The sequence below is a fragment of the Lipotes vexillifer genome, unplaced genomic scaffold (assembly GCF_000442215.2).
Source record: "Lipotes vexillifer unplaced genomic scaffold, Lipotes_vexillifer_v1.1 scaffold189, whole genome shotgun sequence".
Lineage (NCBI taxonomy): Eukaryota > Metazoa > Chordata > Mammalia > Artiodactyla > Lipotidae > Lipotes > Lipotes vexillifer.
Genome location: NW_006785816.1, coordinates 1280077 through 1299296, shown reverse-complemented (window position 1 = coordinate 1299296; position 19220 = coordinate 1280077). Strand labels below are relative to the sequence as shown.

The 19220-nt window shown below is 46.8% G+C and overlaps 1 protein-coding gene across 1 annotated transcript in view; it reads left to right on the top strand.

Annotated features, from left to right (window-relative positions):
* CD247 (CD247 molecule) overlaps positions 1-5080 on the top strand; it is a 6670-nt gene extending 1590 nt beyond the window's left edge. The window contains exons 4-9 of the mRNA XM_007458141.1: positions 5-56; positions 627-707; positions 1298-1330; positions 2154-2210; positions 3716-3757; positions 5015-5080. Of these exons, the coding sequence (XP_007458203.1) occupies positions 5-56; positions 627-707; positions 1298-1330; positions 2154-2210; positions 3716-3757; positions 5015-5080 (331 nt within the window). The remainder of the gene's footprint in view (positions 1-4; positions 57-626; positions 708-1297; positions 1331-2153; positions 2211-3715; positions 3758-5014) is intronic.
* The last annotated feature ends 14140 nt before the right edge of the window (positions 5081-19220 follow it).

The window sequence follows — 19220 nt, the reverse complement described above, 5'->3', positions numbered from 1 at the left end:
TCAGCAGGAGTGCCGACGTCCCCGCCTACCAGCAGGGCCAGAACCAGGTCTATAATGTAAGTCCGCCTCTCCCGTAGAGCCCGGTCTAGAGAAAGTGCAGTCCTCTGCTGGGACGTGGGGAAAACAGCGGCCGGGGCTAGGTTGTAGGTCTTGTCCGCGGCGGTCAGCCCTGCAAGTTGTTTTAACCTGCCTGGGGCTCAGTTTCCTAACCCCGAAAACGGGGATAGTCATGGTGCCTGCCTCGGGGGGTTCTCTGAGGATGCGGCGCGCTAGCGGTGTGATGCACGGCAAGCGCCTGCGTAGTGTAGTGCCTGCCCCCTAGCGAGCCCCCGCCTGGCAGCGGTTTCGCAGGCTGGAGGGGTGGCGTGGAGGAGGAAGGTGTAGAGTCTTCCCTTTGGTGGAGAAGCGACTTCACGCTCTCCGTGCAGTGGGACTTTGAATCGATGATCCACCCCCGCCGCCATGGTAATAAGTTCTTTGAGATGTTCTCCGAGATAACGGTAGCCGATGGATCTCCCAGGCCGTGCTCCTTTGTGAGCCACCACCCAGAAGGAACTCCCAGTCCTACTGGCCCCATCTTGCTGAGCTTCTCTTTCCGGTCTCTGACGCTTTTCTCTCTGTTTCAGGAGCTTAATCTAGGACGAAGAGAGGAGTATGACGTCTTGGATAGGAGAGGGGGCCTGGACCCTGAGATGGGCGGAAAACCGGTAGGGCCTTGCTGTTTCTGCGTGTGTGTGTGTGTGTGTGTGTGTGTGTGTGTGTGTGTGTGTGTGAGGGCTCAGCTGGGCAGTGAGGAGAGGGCTTCTCAATGCCAGCACACGCTGCCACTACGCTGGGCCCTGACGTGCGAGGGGCCTGGCCACGCAGACAGATGGGGTCCCGTTTGCCGCTGCCTCTCTCCTCCTTCGCCCTTGGCTCCCTCCTGCATCACAAGGGGCCTCACACACATCAACGCGGCAAGGCCGGGCTCCCAGCAACTCTGTCCTTTTCGGCTGTAGACTCCACACCCTGTGGGGAGGGGAGCGGCTGGAGGAGGCCCGAGTGGGGTCTTCTTAAGAGCAGAGCTCAGCCTGGGCGTGAGAGAGCGTGTCCGTGTGCACGAGGGAATCCGAGGCGTGGTATCGCCGTGAGGGCCTGTGAGTGGCGGAGCACAGCTGCGGGAGCACGGGGAGGGCACAGGCGGATGGCAGAGCCCACAGAGAGTGTGGGGAAGGGGCCTGGGGAGAGCGCTGAAACTCTCCTGGCCTGGATCCCTGTTTCTCCATCTCTAACTTCTTTCCCTCGTCTCTCCTGGCAGAGGAAGAAGAAGCCCCAGGAAGTCGTGTACAATGTGAGTAGAGGACGTGGCACAGTTTGCATTGGAAAGTTGAGGGGTAGGGCTGGAGGAGGGCTCTGGATGAAGGCTTTGCTCCCTTCTCCGTGGTCTTTGCCTGACTTGACCTTCACTTCCCTGGCCAAGTAGTGCCTCACCTGCTTGCTGCCTGCAGTGGCTGCTCGTAGGAAGGCCCCTTGGCTTGCCTGCCTTCCTTCGGCCCCTAAGCCTGCTGCGGGAGTTCCCGGATCAGCCTGGTGGGACCTGGGGGGACAGCGAGGACAAGCTAGGCTAGCCCCTCTGAGGGGCTGCTGTTCCTAGGGGCCGGAGGAGTGTCCTGAGTGTGGCCTCTTGTTGAAAACTTCACCTTCCTGGGTGTTGATCTGGGTCTGCCACACAGGGGACCATCGCAGAGGGTCAGCTACTGCAAAGAGAACTACTCTCCCTCCCTCCTGCAGTTGGCTCACGCACAGCCACGGTGTTGGCTGTTTGAAGAGACAGCTTGCTCAAATAAATGCTTCTGGGGGCTCTGGGGTGAGCCGTTGCGTTGTCCAACGTGCGTGTCCTTTGGCTAGGACTCCACATTTTATCTTTTTGAACCTCACCTGAGCTTCTGAGCTCAGTGCAAAGGGCTGGCAGCTCAGAGAAGATTCCAGAGGGCTGAGGGGGAGGGGGGTTTGGAGCTGGTTATTGGCAGAAATGTTTGAACCTCTGGAGCCTTGAATGTGGAATCCCGCCCCCCCCCCCACCAACTGGGGAATCCAGAGGTTTCCTTTTGTAGTGGAGCCCACTGTTTCCTACATCAGTTGGTAACACCGGTGTCTCACGCCCTCTTCTTCAGGAGCTGCGAAAAGACAAGATGGCGGAGGCCTACAGTGAGATCGGGATGAAGGGCGAGGTGAGTGTTCTCTTTCTTCTTTCCCAAGGATTGGGTGGTATGGGGGCTGCTCCAAAGAGTCCTGTCCCTTCCTCCTATCACCTGCAAAAGCCCATGTGGTGGCTGCCAGAGGCAAAGGTTAATCCAGCTGTCATCCATTTGATAGTATATTAGGTACTCAGAAAGTGCTGATACCCTTTTAGGATTAAAAACCAAGTTAAATACTAAGATGGCTAAGCTTTGCAAAAACAGGCCAAGTCTTGTCAACGTTCATAATAATTATCAAGTGAGTAATGTGTGCCAGTGTATGTTCAGCACTTAGGATGGTGGGGCCCCTTGTTCATAAATGATTAAGAATTTCCAAAAGTGAGAGCAGAGCATTGAACCCTTCTAAGTTTGATCTCCGTGTGACTGCATAGGTGGCATGCCCACAAAGCTGGCCTGGCCAGTGCTTTACCAGGTAGATAGTCTCATTTCATTCTCACAATAACCCAATGGGAAATGTGTACCCACCAGGCACAGGAGGTCCAATAACTTACCCAAGGTCATGTAGCTGGTGATGAGGGAGCCAGAATTTGAACGGACTCTACAGCCCGAGCTTGTACCCACGACCTAGTTGCCGTTCCCAGTGAGCATTGATGATTAGCCAAGAATTTTCTTAAAGATTTGCTTTATTGAAGTATAGTTGATTTACAATGTGTTAGTTTTTTACTCTATAGCAAAGTGATTCATTTATACATATATCTCTATACTTTTTCATCTTCTTTTCCATTATGGTTTATTACAGGAGATTGAATACAGTTCCCTGTGCTATACAGTAGGACCTTGTTGTTTACCCATCCTATGCATACTGGTTTACATCTGCTAATCCCATACTCCCAGTCCTTTCCTCCCCCACCCCCTCCCCCTTGGCAGCCACAAGCCTGTTGTTCTCCACGTCATTGTAAATAAGTTCATTTGTGTAATTTTTTTAGATTCCATATATAAGTAATATCATATAGTATTTATCTTTCTTTGCCTGGCTTGCTTCCATGTCTTGGCTATTGTAAACAGTGCTGCAGTGAACATCGGGGTCCATGTATCTTTTTGAATTATAGTTTTCTCCAGATATATGCCCAGGAGTGGGATTGCAGGATCATATGATAACCCTGTTTTTAGTTTTTTGAGGAACCTCCATACTGTCTTTCCTAGTTAGCCAAGAATTTTGAGAGCTGCAGGGAGGCCTGTTTATTCCAAGCAGTGGCAGTGTGGCCAGCTCCAGTGCGGCCCAGATCCAAGAATCTGATGCCTCTGAGGATCTGAGTCAGGCACAGCAAACCTGAGCCCCATCAAAGCCAGGCCTCAGCTTACTCTGCGGAGGCTGAGGTCTGACCAGTGACCTGAGGACCCTTCTCTCCCGGGGCAGGGGTGCTGACTGGGAGACAGTCACCTCTGACTCTCTGGGCGTCCTTTGAGGAGGACTCTTGAGCACGAAGGCTGCTGCTGACTCTCTGACTTTCTAGCCTTTTCTCGTCTCGCTCCCACAGAACCAGCGGCGAAGAGGCAAGGGACATGATGGCCTTTACCAGGTGAGTACTGCTGGCCCTTCTTCCCGGGGTGGCACCATCTAACCAGAGCCAAGGTCACGCTCCCTTGTTTTGCTTGTTGGCAGTGCCAGCTCTTGTCAACAGCTGGGCTGGGCAAGCCCAGGGCACCCATTCAGGCCTGTGGTGACTCTTCTGCTAGTCAGCCCCTGGGGCAGGGCTGGAATTCAGCCATTCAAGCAAATGACTTGGTTCTAGTCAGGAGGCCGTGGGAGCCCGGGAGGGAACTGGGCACAGCAGACAAGCAGCAGCTGCCCAGAGGCTGTGTGGTCTTGAGCAAAGGGCAGATGCAGGCAAAGGACACCACACAAGCCACTTCCTGCCTCTTTCGCCGCTGCTCTGGGCCCTTGCAGAAGCCTTGCTCTGCCTCGTATCCTCACACGTAATAGGATGGGAAGATGGATGAGAAGATTGAAAGTAGACAAGTTAAGAAAAATAACTTTAGAAAGAAAATGTAGTCAGGTGCCTAGTTTTTGCAAATCAGGGTGAATAATTATGCAAACTAAGCACAGCCAACCTACTTCTCTAAAATATAATCCCCAGTGGGTTCTTACTTGCTTCTTTCTGCCTCACTGGGGCTGTTCACAGCTTGCTTGACTGACTCCAAAGTTTCAGGCTACCTGGCTTCCCTGAGTTCAGAATGATGTCAAAAGGGCCCCCAAATTTTACTGCATGTGACCGCTGTTCATCTGTCTCCTGGACCAGAGAGGGAGACGTTCCAGTGAGATTGGGACCAGCCTGCCTGTTCCCTGACAAAGAACATGACTGTAGTAGCATGGCCTGGGAAGGAGGCTCGGGAGGGCGGGGGCCAAGGAGCCACTCTCTCCCCCGTGACAAGTCCCGGCTCCCTGGAGGCCCGGGTATCAGGGACAGTACGCTGTCTGGAGCAGGTCTGAGGTCTCCCCGCTGATTCCCAGCTCAGTGTCCCAGCTGGGCGACTCTCCTTCCTCTGTGGTCTGACAGGCAACTTTGTAGGGCACAGTACTTGGGAAGCCGGGAGAAGGTGAGAATTTAGCTGGGAAGGAATTGCACCAAGGCCATTCCCAGTGGGACACAGGACCATCTCTGCTGCAGCTGCATGGGCCAAGGCCCCACCTGTGGCACGAGGGGACAGTTCCTCGGCCTCTGAGCTGGGCGGGGGATCACAGGCCAGGCTGCGGGAGACACCTGTTGGCCTCCAGGCAGGCTCATGCCCACACAGAGCTCCTGACCCCCTCTTCTGTTCTGATTTGCTTTCCCCAGGGACTCAGCACGGCCACCAAGGACACCTATGCTGCCCTCCGCATGCAGGACCTGTCCCCTCGCTAACAGCACCTGGAATTTCACCACTCACAGGCCAGACCTGCAGATGCCCAGATTGTTAAAGACACAGGATAAAGTATTTACAAACCAGTTCACTCGTATTTCTCCACCACCCAAGTATTCTTTTTTATGATCGGGATGCTTCAAGTTGTAACATGTGGTCATAGCCAATCCCAAACTGTCACACAGAATTTCTTCCCTGGACGCCGGGAGGGAGTGCGTCCCCCAGGCCCTGTCCTTGAGGAGCCTGCTGAGAGTGCAGCATGTTCCGGGGTTTTCTTCTTCCTGGAGGCTGTGGGCAGGCCCCGTTCCCAGTGGCTCTGGGCTCTTACCTGGGAGACAGGCACCCTCCTTCTCCAACAACACAGCTGAGGAGTTCAGGCTGTGTTCTGTAAAGTCGCCAGAGAAACCACAGATGTTAGCGCGTGTCCTGATGGTCTGTATTGTTCTGTCAGTATTTGAGTGGCTTCGCTCCTGCTGTAAACTTGGCTTCTGCTGTCAGCGTAGCCCATCATTCCACGGTAACTGGTGATGGGCCAGGGAGGCTGTGGTGCCTCCCTGTGAAGGGTGAAGGCACAGGGGAAGCGGGGGTGGGTAGGTAGCAGCTGGTGGTGGCTGAAGAGGGGAAGCAGTGGTGGATCAGGGGCGGGAGCAGGGGAGCCAGAGGCCTGGGGGTGCAGGAAGGGGCCCTACTGCAATCAAGCATATGTTCCCCGTGATAGAACTTGAGTGCCAGGGCCTGTGGGGACCAAAAAATGAAGAAGCCCAGCCTTGCCCTCCCGGAGCCCATATTCTCACAGGGAAGCGAGCTGTGAAGAGTCCGGTGTGCAAGAACACAGCAGTGTCATGGCTGACTACGAACAAGGTGAGCGGGCAGCGAGACCACATTCTTTGCAGGCACGTGGGCACCTCACAGAGTGAAAAGGCGCAGCCGTATTGGGAAAGGCCTCAAAAGAAGACTCCGCACCACTCAGACCTAGAAAGATCCCAAAGGACAATGGCACGGTGGGAAAAGCCTCAGCTGACTTACCTGGAACAGGGCTGTGTGATAAAAGGGCACGCGGCTGTGGATGGAAAACCCTCTTTGCTCTGCTCAGTCTTAATTTATACTGGTTTGCTAGAGCCTTACTTTTTTGCATAATAAATGCTTCAGTGAAAATGCTGCTTTACCGTAAGCTTTATTTTGGCAGTCAAGCCTGTAATGGTCATTTAGCCATCAGGTGATCAGCCTGCTGCTGGGAGAGAACAGGATGGCTCCTTGGAAAATGCAGGAGAGCCGGGTGCATACAGTGGCCCAAACGGGCTGTGCTTGGGGCAACATGGTGTCCGGATACGCCAGGAGTCCTTACGCAGGAACCAGGAGTAGGTGGTGGGGAGCTCCCTGCGTGCCGGGCTCAAAGCACTGAGCTAGCTTGTGGCGTGCTGGAAAGAGCAGGAGAGAGGCCAGCTGAGCATTTAGGGCATCAGGAAGAGGGAGCATCGTTGTCAGAGGGTGTCTGGGGGTTATGAACAGCTGCTGATGCCACAGCACAAAACCTCAGTCTGGAGAATTCCCTGGCAGTCTAGTGGTTAGGGCTCTGCGCTTTCCCTGCAGGGGGCCTGGGTTCGATCCCTGGTCAGTGAGGTAAGACCCCGCAAGCTGCAAGACACGCACGTGGCCAAGAAAACAAAAACAGAAACCTCAGTCCGTAGGGTTTGGGGAAGTAGAGGGGACAACAGAGGTCTTTTAGGTCAGGTTCTCCCACAAAAAGTGACCCTGTCCCCAGCAGTATTTCCTCTAACTGCAGTGGCTCTTTATAAGGCCCTAACTCATCAAGCCACCAATAAATATTGGGTAAAGACTTTGAAATCAGAAAAGACTTTGAAATCGAAGGCCATGGTTATTAAAAGCCCCTGAGCATTTGGGATTCCAACAGGAGTGATGTGCATCTCTGCCAGGAGAGAAGGCATCTCTGCCAGGAGAGAAGGCATTCATATGAATTCAATTCCATTCACCAAGTATTGACCTAGCACCTTCCTATTCTGTGCCCAGCACTTGGCAAAAGCTACCAGGGAAGCTAGAGAAGTATCATCAGAGTCAGTTAGGGACTTAAAATTTTGTCATTGTATCTCATCCACACCGTGTGAAGAACTCGGCATCACAGTGCACTGTCGTGACACACACAGGACAGGCAGGTGGAAGCGGAGTGAGGGAGGGGTGAGTAGCTGCCAACGAAGGGGTGCAGACAGAGCTCAGCAAGGCATGGGGGGGGAGCTGTGGAAGGTTTCATGGAAGGAACAGGGCTCTGAGGAGGGAGAGAAGGGCTGAAAACTATCAGCCCTAATTATGTAACCTGATCATGGGGCAAAGGAATGGGAAAATTACACTATGTTGTTTTAGCTGCCCTTCCACTGACTGAAGTTCACAATGACAAGTGAGAGCCTCATTGTGGCTGCTGCTGCTTTATCGTCTATTCACTGGGCATCTTATAAAACATGAAGTTGGCTTCCTCTATTAGTCAACGTTAAGCCTCAACCTCATACCTAGTTTGAAGGTCAGCTGAGCTTCACACGGGCTGTGTGACCCACATGGCTGGCCTGAAGATAAGAGTTTGACCCAATTCTATCAAGATTTTGACTCAAGAGGTAGGAGGAAAGCTGGCTGTAAGCTATGGGTGTGGGAGCTGGCCCAGGGTGGGTGGGGCAGAGGACTTACTGGACTCCGTGCAAGACAACTACACAGAGAAGGCCGCCGGGAGAGGACTCAGTGGACGTGCTCGCACAACGAAGCCCCAGATCAAGCTGAGAATGGCCCTGGTCTTCGCAGAGTGAAAAAGCTGCAGTTGGAGAATTCATACCCTCTCATGGGTAGTTCCTCTTGGTAGACACCACTGGAGTGGGCTAGAACATAACAACAACCTTTTTACAAAGGACTACAGGGTAACAGAATGGAATCAGTCCTTTTATCCTCATGCCTTAGCCCGTGACAAATGGGTTTTGCCTTCTGAAGTCCTCGTGCTTGTGAGCCTGCTGCTGTCTCTACCAAACAGCCAATTCCTGTTAAAACTTGAAATTGTTTTAAGAGTAACTTTACAAACTGAAAAGCAAGTTATAAATACAAGACAGGGTGGAATGGAAAAGAGCGAGGCATTCTTTGACGTTGGAGCAGAGGAGAAAAGGACCCAGCATGTGTCTTCCCATTTTGGGCCCCTTTCAAGACAGCAGCCATACCTTGAGACCACAGCGCAAGCTTTCTCTTTCAGTCTCTCCGTCTGCCAATTCAAGGGGGACGCACAGACTCAGTTCATACACACTAGTTAAACAGGATGCCTCCCAAAGCTCTTCAACAAGCTGAAGTTTTCTCTCTGTGGGAAATTCATTTTAAGATTCAAATTTTCCCTTTTATGCAGTCAACTAATTGCATTAAGACACTAAATGTTGGCTACAAGAAGCTAGATAGAGGGAGCTAAGTTGTGTACCCTCAGACAGAAGAACCAGAGGGCCAAGTTCAGGATTAGCTTCCTTCAGAGGACCCCAGAGAATGACTGTTCAGGACCTGGCAGGAAATGCTAGAGAGGCACGGTGGTTTAAACAATAAATTTGGAAAAGTCAATTTCAATGACAGTTCTGCAGTCAGATACACAGTGAGAGGGGACCTCTGAAGAGTTTTCTCACAGATGAATCAATTGATCACACAAAGCCCTCGGGGTCTGAAGGAGACCACTGCTACCAACCTCGGGGGCCCAGGAAGCCACTGGGGCCTGGGGAGAGAGCAGTGTGGTGGCCTCAGCGCCCCACGGAGCACAGGGGGAAGCGTGCCGAAGCCAGGGTACGGGTGGCGGAGGAACCAGTGTGCTTACAGTGATCCTGGGATGCCTGAGAGCACCTGCTGGAAAAAATAAGTTGGAAGGCTTAGTTGAGAAGTCTGTATGGGAATGTGTGAGGCATCCAGAAAACCAACGCAACAACTTCAGAGAAAAACAATGTGAAAACACTTGGAAAATGGTTTAATGATGTTTTACAACAGAAATGAACTGTACAGTTACAGTAAGTTTAATATATATAAAAAATTACAGCAGACAAATGCATCTACACAAAATCTACCATTTTCATTCTGATTCACTGTCACCTACACAACCTCTCCCAAGCCTACAGGCCCCCTGCAGGCAGCCCCAGGAGGGGGAATCATATAAAGGGCACTTTTAAAGAGACAGCACCGCTCATATTCCCCACCACCTCCTCAGGCCTCAGGAGGTATCAGCTAATTCCCCCAAATGTAAATTGCTTGTGTTTCGGGTTTTCAAAACCAAGAAAACATGTGTCTCCCGGGGGCCCAGATAACAAGGCCCCAGACTCCCAACTTATGGGTTGATTCTTGTAGCATGTTCCTATCCGAGGGGAAATGGCTAACCAGGCGTCTGGGACAGTGAGGCTATACAATAGCCACCCAGATTGCAGAGTTATCTAAGGAGAAATGTAAAAGGACTCCCAATAAACTACTTAGGAATTGTCACTGCCTCATTAAAGCTGCTGGACAATTTTGGAAAGAATCATTTACACCACATCTTAAGTTTCCACAAAAGAGAACTCAAACTCACATTTTAAAGTTAGGTACATAAAACAAAAAGTTTTGGGAGGCCAAGGGGTCAATTCCCCCTTGTGTCCCTCCCTTGACAACAGTGGAAAAACACCCCTGAATCAATATTTAAAAAAAAAAAAAAAAAAAGGAAGAAAAGAAAAAGGGGGGAGTTAAGATATTTAAAGACAGAGAGAAAGAAAACAGCTTTAGAAAAAAACCCAAAACAACCACTGTCTCTTTAAAACAAAACAAAATCCCAGTTGGGACCGATAATCAGCAAATATTCAATCCAAATTGACCCCAGTGGAAGTTTATTACTGAATATTATGTACACTCAGAACTTTTTTGTTTTCTTTTTTATTATGAACACCTAGGCAGTGAAAACTGTTATGTTACTACATACATAGACACACCCAAAACATACAAAAATACTATTATTTCAAACTACTAAGAATAGGACAGTTCAGTTATCTTCATGCTATGACTTTAAGAGCATTACACTGAAACAAACAAGAAGTTAAACGACATTTTTTTTTTAATATCCCAGAAATATACCAAAATATACATCTAAGCTTTGGAATTACTGAGGTTAGACTAATGCAAGTGCTGGGTAATCGTACTTAATACACAAGTCTAAGGTTCTGCAGGAAAGAAATTATCTTTGGTATCTGCATCAGGCTAATATTATTAACATTTGGATTTTGCTTTGGGATAGAGCTTGTATGACCCTAGAACCAAATCCCCCCCCTCCCCTAATCAACTGAGATTAAAAAGATCCGTGTAAAAAGTTCCTTCATTTGCACCCGCCACCCCCCAAGTTAAAAAGTCACAGGCATCTACCTAGCACAAAAGGTTGTGAAATACAATGCATAGTTGCACAGTGGTGCTGCAAAAAGGAAACAAACTACTGTAAGAAGAAATGAAAAAGCTTGATAATCCTTCTGCGTGTTTTCTCACAAACAGGACAGCCACTTCCAAGCAGTTCCAGTAAAGGAAAAGAGAGAAAAGGCTCAGAAGGGCACCTTGGCGAGTATTCACGGGCACGGCCCCAGAGGTTAAAGCACCCGGCAGAGCAGCCAATCCTGCACCAGTGTCTTCAACTTCCCCCACTCTGTGGAGTCCAAGGCGCCCAGCAGCAGCCCCGGGCTCCCCGTCCCTGCGCTAAGCCCCTGCAGTGACCATGGCTGTCGTAGGGAGGACTATCGTGGTGACGGGCTTCTGCCTACGGTTTTGGAAAATCTGAAATGCCAGTTCGTTCCATGGCATGTTCACAGGTTGGCAGGAGCCAAAGCTACCAAGCATATGCCTCTGCACACCCTGGAACAATGGAAACAGACTCCCTGCCCTTTCAGTGCAGTCAGGGCCCCCCCTTTCCCTGCCCCGGGGCCTCGCTCCTCTAAACACCAGGACGCCACAGACTGGATTGACGCTGAAGACTTCCCTTTTCTTTGGTTTTTTTGTTTGTTTTGAGTTTATACAATCATTAAAAAATCTTTGGTTTTGGCTGGAAATTTAAAAAACAAAACAAAACAAAGAAACCACCCTCCCCTGGCTTATAGCAGCAGTAGTAAGACCTGGCAAAGCTCTTTTTTTCAACATTGGGGGTGGGAATTGAAGGTTGGGAACTACATTCAAAGAAAAGGTGAAGGGCTGGGGATGCAGCTTCTAGACAGCCCATTGGATATAAGATTGTCAAATAATAATAATATTAATAACAATAAAAACTTAAATATTTGGATTTTTTTTTTGGTCATGTCAAAGGAAAAAAAGTGAAATGTGTATGCAGCAGTCAGCTTAAAGGAGCGTTTGGTGTCTTCCCTTCCACCCAAAGTCCTGAAAATAAGCAGAACCCTGAGGCCTCACAGGGGAAGGGGATGGCCTCCCCGCACCAGGGAGAAGGCAAGTACTGGAGGGGAGGTGTGGCCAGCAGTCAGAGATGGGGGGTGAGGTCGGGGTGTGGCCGGCTGGCCAGCCCCTAAGAGCAGGGTGGCAGGGAACAGATGTTAAGAGACCTGGGAAGACCCCCCTGCAACAAAAAGAAGAAGATTGCAATTTGCCCTCAGTTTGCAGTAGCTTTTAAAGCAGCGACATTCAGAGGCTTTGGGAGGTCCCACCCTAGGCTACAGGTCCCATGATGCTATAGGCCAGAGTTCAACATTACTTAGAGGAGGGAGGGCAGACTTGGCAACTCTGTAGGGTTTAGAGAAAGTTTTAAAGCAAGTTACTCAGTCACGAGTTAGAAATGAGGTATACAACAGCTCCTGGACTCGTGGTGGGCGGAAAACCCCACGCTTATTCACCTCGCCACTGCCACCACCACCACAGCTGCAGGGACTGAACTACGGTCTAACGTGGGGGAGGGCATTTCCTCGGAGTGACACCTCCTGTGGACTGAGTAATGCACACAGGCCCCGCGAGCAGAGGTAAGAAGCCGGAAGAAGTCTGCGTCTCCACTTTGCCCGCACTCAGGGGAGACACGACACACCATTTATGCTGTCAAAAGCCAATGTTATAATACAGTTGCAACGTCTTTGGTTCTCTCCTTTCCCCCCACCCAACTGTCTGCAGTTTTACACACAACCAGGCTAGTCCACTCTACTCTCATACAGTACGTGCCTTCCGCAGACCCACGCAGGATCAGAACCAAAGACGTGGCACCCCACCTGCCTACAACTACAGCCTTTCCTAACAGGACTGTCTTTCCAGCTTCTGAAAGTGCTTTCCCTTTCCTGCTCTACTGTTCAGACTTAGAGACGCTGAGGGACTGGGTAGGAGTACAGAGTCTTCTCTCTCCTTGGCTCTGTCCTTTTTCATTCGAAGGAGATCCCAATTTTAAAGAAGTGTTTGGATGTCTCATTTTGGAAACAGCACTGTACCCAACTGTCTGCCTGCAGACTTTGGGATATCATGTGAGAGAGCTCAATGCCACTGCCAAGTTACGAAAGAAGCCTTAAGCTGCTTTTGTGAGGTTGTGGCTGACTCCATGAAAACAATGATGAACAAGTAAACAAAGAAAATTCGGGGGAACTTTGCAGCAGACCTCAATAATTTTTTTTTTTTTTTTTTATTACAGTAAATTAGTTTTGGGGTCTGAACTTTCTGACAGTGTCCTGGGTTTGAACCGGAAGGTGGCACTGGGTGGCACGGCCCTGTGAGGAGTGGGCTGATTCAGGGACGCAGAAAGAATCATAAAGGGCACTGGCCCTGCCCTGCCCACCGTGGGAGCTTCACTTCCGGGTGCAGTGGCGGTCCATCATGTATGCCTTGTCTTCCCTCAACTGTTGTTTCAAGTGCTCTTATCTTCAATAGCCTTGATACCTGCTTCCTGACCTACCTAGTGCTTTGAAAAGTCACACAATGTTAATACCACTTTTATATAACGTCAGAACAATAAGATTATTAGTAAAGCTGTCATGAAGTTCTGCAACCTGATCATTATCCGTCGAGAGCAATAAATTTCTTATCCCTCCCCTCTTTTCCGTGTCTCGTCAATAGTACACCAAAACAGTGAACTACTCAATTCCCCAGAGCCCATATGTAAAAACATTCTGGAACAATACAGCTCTGTGGAAGAATAAAGGAAGGCCTTTTGGATTTCCATGTAATCTTGCTCTTGAAAATGCTTATCCTTCACAAGTGACAGAACAACTAAATATCGTCTGAACTCAAACAGGCTGTACTGGTTCTCTTTATATGTGTTAGATAAAGGGAAACAAGAAAAGAATTCTACTCCCATCTTTTGCCACCCCCCCTAAATTTCCCAGCAGTTCCAAGAATATCACTGCCACATTTAGCAACTCTATCCATCTTTACAGAGCCAGCAGAGTGAAACTAAATAAATCTCTTTTCCAAAGCCAGGATGACCAATAAGACTTCCTTCAAAAAGTGGGGATGGGGAGGGGAGAGGAAAAGGAAAGAGACAAAGGTAAAGCTTTTCCAAATTTCAGCTTTTTGTTCCTATTCCCTCTGCCAGTGTGGAAAACGTAAGGATAAACAATGCACTGTCTTTGGTATCCAAACCGAACCCCACTTAGGTTCTGTAAGATGGACCACTTATTAAAAATAGCCTTTCTGGACAGAGTCTATATCTGAACTCAGGGAGCCAAGAAAGCTTGTCCCAGAGTATGGCCAGAAAGGACTCTTAACTGTTCCTGAACCAGCATCACTTCTCATTCACATCCCCACCAAGAACAATACTCTTCTCAATCTCACTAACTAACCCATCCCTAAAGGTCACACCGTATCACAGGTAAGAGGCGAGCAGGTTGGCTTTCAACTTCTTGATCTGGTTTTCTTCTGTTCGCATTTTTGGTCGAGACAAAATTAGCCTTGGTATGAGAAAAGGAAGTGAGGTTTTAAACTGTTGTGCTACTAGCACAACATTCAGTAACATGACAGAGGGCGACAAAAAAACAAAAAACAAAAAACCTGCTTAATTTTCTTAGATTAAGATGCATCAGTCATTCATTTCTCCTTTCCTCTCCAAATTAAATGGTGCTTCTCTACTTCTGCCTCTATTTCTCAACCACACACCCCGACATTCACACATTCATCCTTCTCCTAAGCTCTTGCTACGCACAGAGGTAATGAATCATCAGGAGAGGCTGGCGGGGTATGGGGGGCCTGGGCAGCCACAGGAAGGGATGTAAATGCCTTCGAGGACCCTGAACTGGACAACCCACGTGTAACCTGCACGCCACCACACACTGCACTGCAGGCCAGACCACAGAGAGGCTAACGAATCCCAAACCCAAACACAGGGATGATCAAGTTTCCTTTGGCAAGACAGAGATAAGGAAAAGCGAACACACGCACGAGCGATGCAACATTTTCCTTCTAACATAATCACCTTCTTCTCTCCCCACCCACCCTCCCTAACCCTATAAACTCTAACCTATAAACAGGATCCCAAATACATACAGCATCAATCATGTTTATCAGTCATAATAAACATCAGTTCGACTAAATGCTACAGCTAGAATTATTTCCACTATTTATAAAGTTTTTTCTTTTTACTTATTTATTTGGTTTTTAGTTTAAAACCAGTTCTGTAACAATGCTAAACTATGCTGAGGTATTTTACGAAGGGGCCAGAAGCTAGCTGTTACCCACGAGCATTACCCTCCCAGGTTAAGGTATCACCATTCAAAGAGAAAAGGAAGGAAGAGAGGAAAGGAGATCCAGATTACAGAATCAACATAAGATCCGCTAAGGTTTACTGCTTTGAGCAAAGGCTGAGAGTAGAAGAGCCCACACATGGAAGTGCTTCATGAATAAGGATGGTCAGAAGAAAGCAACTTCACAAATCATATGGAAATCTGGGTGTAAACCTGACAACTCTGAGAAAAGACATATTCCCTGCCCTTTGGATGGAATCCTTTCAGATATCTTACTGAAAATTTCAGGCGTGTCCCACTGAATCTCTTTAGATGAAGAAAAGAATGAGGCAGAACAGGATTAGTATCAGCCTTTAATGATAAAAGCAGTTTACTTATCCTATTTCTGTCCAAGTTCACATTTGTACTGTGTGCACCATTGCACCATCTATGCAAATAGATGGCCAGGGCTGTGATTAAACTAAATGCTTTTCACTAAATGCTTTTCACACACACATACAAAAATGAACTCATAATGGTTATGATCAAATGAATCCATCAATTCTTGCCCATTTGAGTAATTTTAAATTTCAAGTTTTGAGTCTTTTTCTCCATTAGTATTGATGGTCTTTTTAACATTTTCAGCTCCAATAAACACGGTCTGAACAAATAAACTTTAAATTCATCAATTTTAGATGCCGATTAAGGAGAAAGTATTTGACCAACTCTCATAATTAATTGTTGAGGCCCTTTAACGGAGGGTTCTCAGATCGCAGACTGACTTTTGGGGGCCCCTGCGGGTCCAAGGCCACAGCAGACAGCCGGCAGGAAGTGTGAACCAGGCGCCGCCCCACCCCGTGCGCTCACGGGCAGCCCTGGCGCTCAGGGCTTGCCGACTGCTCCCTGTGTCCACTCTCTCTCTTTCCTTCCTACCGTAACGATTTCACTTTTTTCTTGGTACAGAAAGTTCTGTGAGGATGACATGGTTTGGGAACAACTTTAGACTATGAACAACAAAGAGCTTCTTTTGTAAGCCAAGTGTTTATTATACACTAACTGCAATGTTGACTATCAGGATTTACAACTTTAAAAATCTACATTAATTTCCTACATTTTCAAATGTATCCAGCTCTCCCAGCAATGTTTAAATAGAAGATTTAATGATAAAGATTGGGCTGAATTTAAATATTGTGTCAAGCAAGTATCTGTGCTTCTGAATATAGACAAGGTTTCCTCCCACCTTCCCGAATAAATGAGGGATAATAGAACAAAATAATGTAAAAAAGAGGTACAATTGTGCTTTTCTCCCCAACAATGAATGAACTGTGTAGAACAAACTGGCAAGATAATCTCACTAAAAATCTTTCAATTAATATTATTTTCCCTTGTAAAAAAACGCTAATTTCTAATAATGCTACCATGAAGTACAAATCAGTATGGTCCTACACAAAACGAAAGCTGGATTCCTTTGGTTCCATTCCTCAATAATAAGTTGAGTAAATTAGGATGGTATTGATCTTTCTTACCAAATAAATAAAAGCAAGTGTGTTTTATATCAGGTAATGAATGGATAGGAACAACTTTTTTAATTCCAAAAAGCTGCCTATGTAACTTCAGAAACATTTAAACTAACATAGCACTCAACATATTTCTTAAATCAGGAACAATAATATTGTTCCTCTGAGAAGCCCTTTTCCAGGTCTTTCTGCTGTCCTTTAGATTTATACAGGGTACAAATAAAGTTCACAACCAAATTGCCCCGCTTGTGATAAGCAGGATTCAAACAATTACATTCACCACTCCCTAGGGAGGGCCCATTACCATGGGCAAATATAGTATCACTATAAATACATTTAGAATTAGTCTTTGGCTTAATATGTGTTAACCAAATTCAGGGGTAAAATAAAACTTGCATAAACATTAAGGGGAAAAAAAGAAGAATGACACAATTAACTGGGATGACCTATCTGGCCCTTCCTCTTAGAAATGCAGAAACGCTACCAAACATCTCTAACATCTCTTTTTGGTCAAATGGTCCCTCTTAATTTCCAGACTCTCCCATATAAGGTGACTAAAAGTTAAGTCTGAGTACCTTAGCTTAGGAGATCCATTCAATTCAAAAAGCATTTCTTGAGATGATAAAAAAGATGATATAAAGTAAAAAAGGACTAAAGCCTGAGTCATGACACAATTTGATCAGTAGACTATCTAGGGATGATGATGATGGGGAGTCAATTTTAAGTTAAACACCCATCAACAAGCTGTTTTAGTGTTTCATGTGTACATGTGTAAATGTACCTTTCATTTCACAACTTGTTTTTAAATAAGAGAAAAAAAGAAAAATTCTAAAAGTTACCTTTGTCTAAGGATTTATTTCTTCTTTTAAACACAGGTTTTTATGCTGGTTTAAATTTTATCTTCATAAAGTGATCCACATCCCCACATACACAAAGGCAGAATCCCCCTATCCCGAATTAACTAGAGAATATAGACAGGGCAGGGAAGAGAAGACCATCGTACTGACATTTAAAGCTTAGTATCTTCTTTTTTAATATTGAAGTCTCTTGGTGAATCTTATTTGGGAGAGGGAGCATTTGTGAACCACACAGGAAAACAAACAAACACAGCCTTTCCTTGCTCTTCCTCTTAATCCATTGGGCTTGAGTCCCTTGGGTTTCAACACTTCCTTTGGTAGCGATTTTGGGAAATTAATGCTACAACCTCTAATCCAGTATGGTGGGTATCAGCACTTCCCTCCCTGAATCGTTCCTCCTAATTTACCACTCCCAAGGGAGGGACTCATCATTACGGGCAGGGCAGCTACAGTATTACTGACAGCCCTAAAATCATTTGCACAGACTAACATTAGAGATGTCAAATCAGGATAAAAGATTAAATTCAACTACATCAGAGAGATAGTGGGATGAAGAGGAGAAAAATTAGTAACTGACACTGCCATTCTATTTACACACCAAACTAAATAAACTACTTAAAAAATCAAGTTAATGTCTGCCCAGAGGATAGATATTACAACTTACCAACACAAAAGGTTAAAACAAGCAGCAACTTTTACATAAAATTAATAAAGACAAATGAAAAAAGAAATTGTCAGTAGCATCTATCTCCTCAATGTGTCTGAACTGCACGATATAAACTAGTCCATTAGTACAGCAGCTTGCTAAAAATTGACTTTGGTTCAAGCTTAGTCAAAAAAACAACATAAAAAAACATACCACACACAAAAACGGTGGATGGACATTTGTTAGTTTCCCTGCTTGCAGTTCATTGATTTTGGAGGGATTTTAGGAAGGTGAAGGGTAGTTAATTAAATACTTTGTGAAATAAAATGGGAAGACAGAAGGAATAGAAGAAAAATTAACAAGGGAACTAAAACATTTCTGGTCTTTTAATATTACTATGCCTGTCTCCCACTTGGATGATCACAAACAAAAATGCACATTGTGTCTGAATCACTGCCTTTCCCAACATTGTGAAGAGACAAATACACAGAATCCAAGCTCCCTTGTGGATATAAGCAGAGCATGCAGAAGAAAAATTACCTGTAAGCTCTCTCTCAGCCCCCAGCTCGAAACGGGGAAAAAGTGCAGTCATAGGACCACCGGAGATGTAAGCAAGCACCCACAAACACCAGATGGGAACCTTTCACTCCAATAAGAAGGGAGCTCAGATGAGCTGCACTGCAGTGATCCAGTCTTTTGGGAACTTTTTGGATACAGATACTATAATAATAGAACACTGACAAAAAGGGGAATCTAATTTCCAAGTTACCCTCATTCCTCTTCATCTACTTCCATAAACACTTCCTTTTCATGGGCTCATTTACATCGTCTAGAAATACCCTGAAAACAATTACGGAAGCTAATCGCCTTCTACAACGAACAGAGACGTGTATTGCCATTTAGACCTACCTAGCAGGAGCATCACTAACAAACCAAGGAGACACTTGAGGTGTGTGCAAAGTCCCTGCTCAAAGTCTTTCAAAGGTTCTACAGATCCCATGCCCGGCTAATGAGTGCCTTCTCTAGTCAGAGAACCAAGGAGAGCGTCAGGGTTAGAGGAATTGATAAGCCATCTGGTGAAAGTCTGTAGCTAACCTCAGACTCTTCTCATCACACCTCTTTCGGTGATCTATAACCAATGGAAAACAGTCTAGTAGAGTTCCTTCAGAAAACAAAAGAAGGGAAAAGTTTCCCAATTTCAGTAAGTTATTTTGTTCTTTGCCAAGTAAGTTAAAGGAAGTTTGCATGAAAAACTTCCACAAAATGGAAAAAACAAACACACACACCAACAGTAGAGCATTTCAGGAGATAAGAAATCAGGAGAACCACCAAGTTAGGTGTCTGCAGTAGTCTTTGCTCTTCGGAACCAAATCCTGCCCTGCAACATGTACAGCCATTCCTGTTGAAAGTAGCAGAAAGCAGCACTGTTGCACCACAGGATCTGGGCCTCAGGTCATTCAATTTTGGGGTGA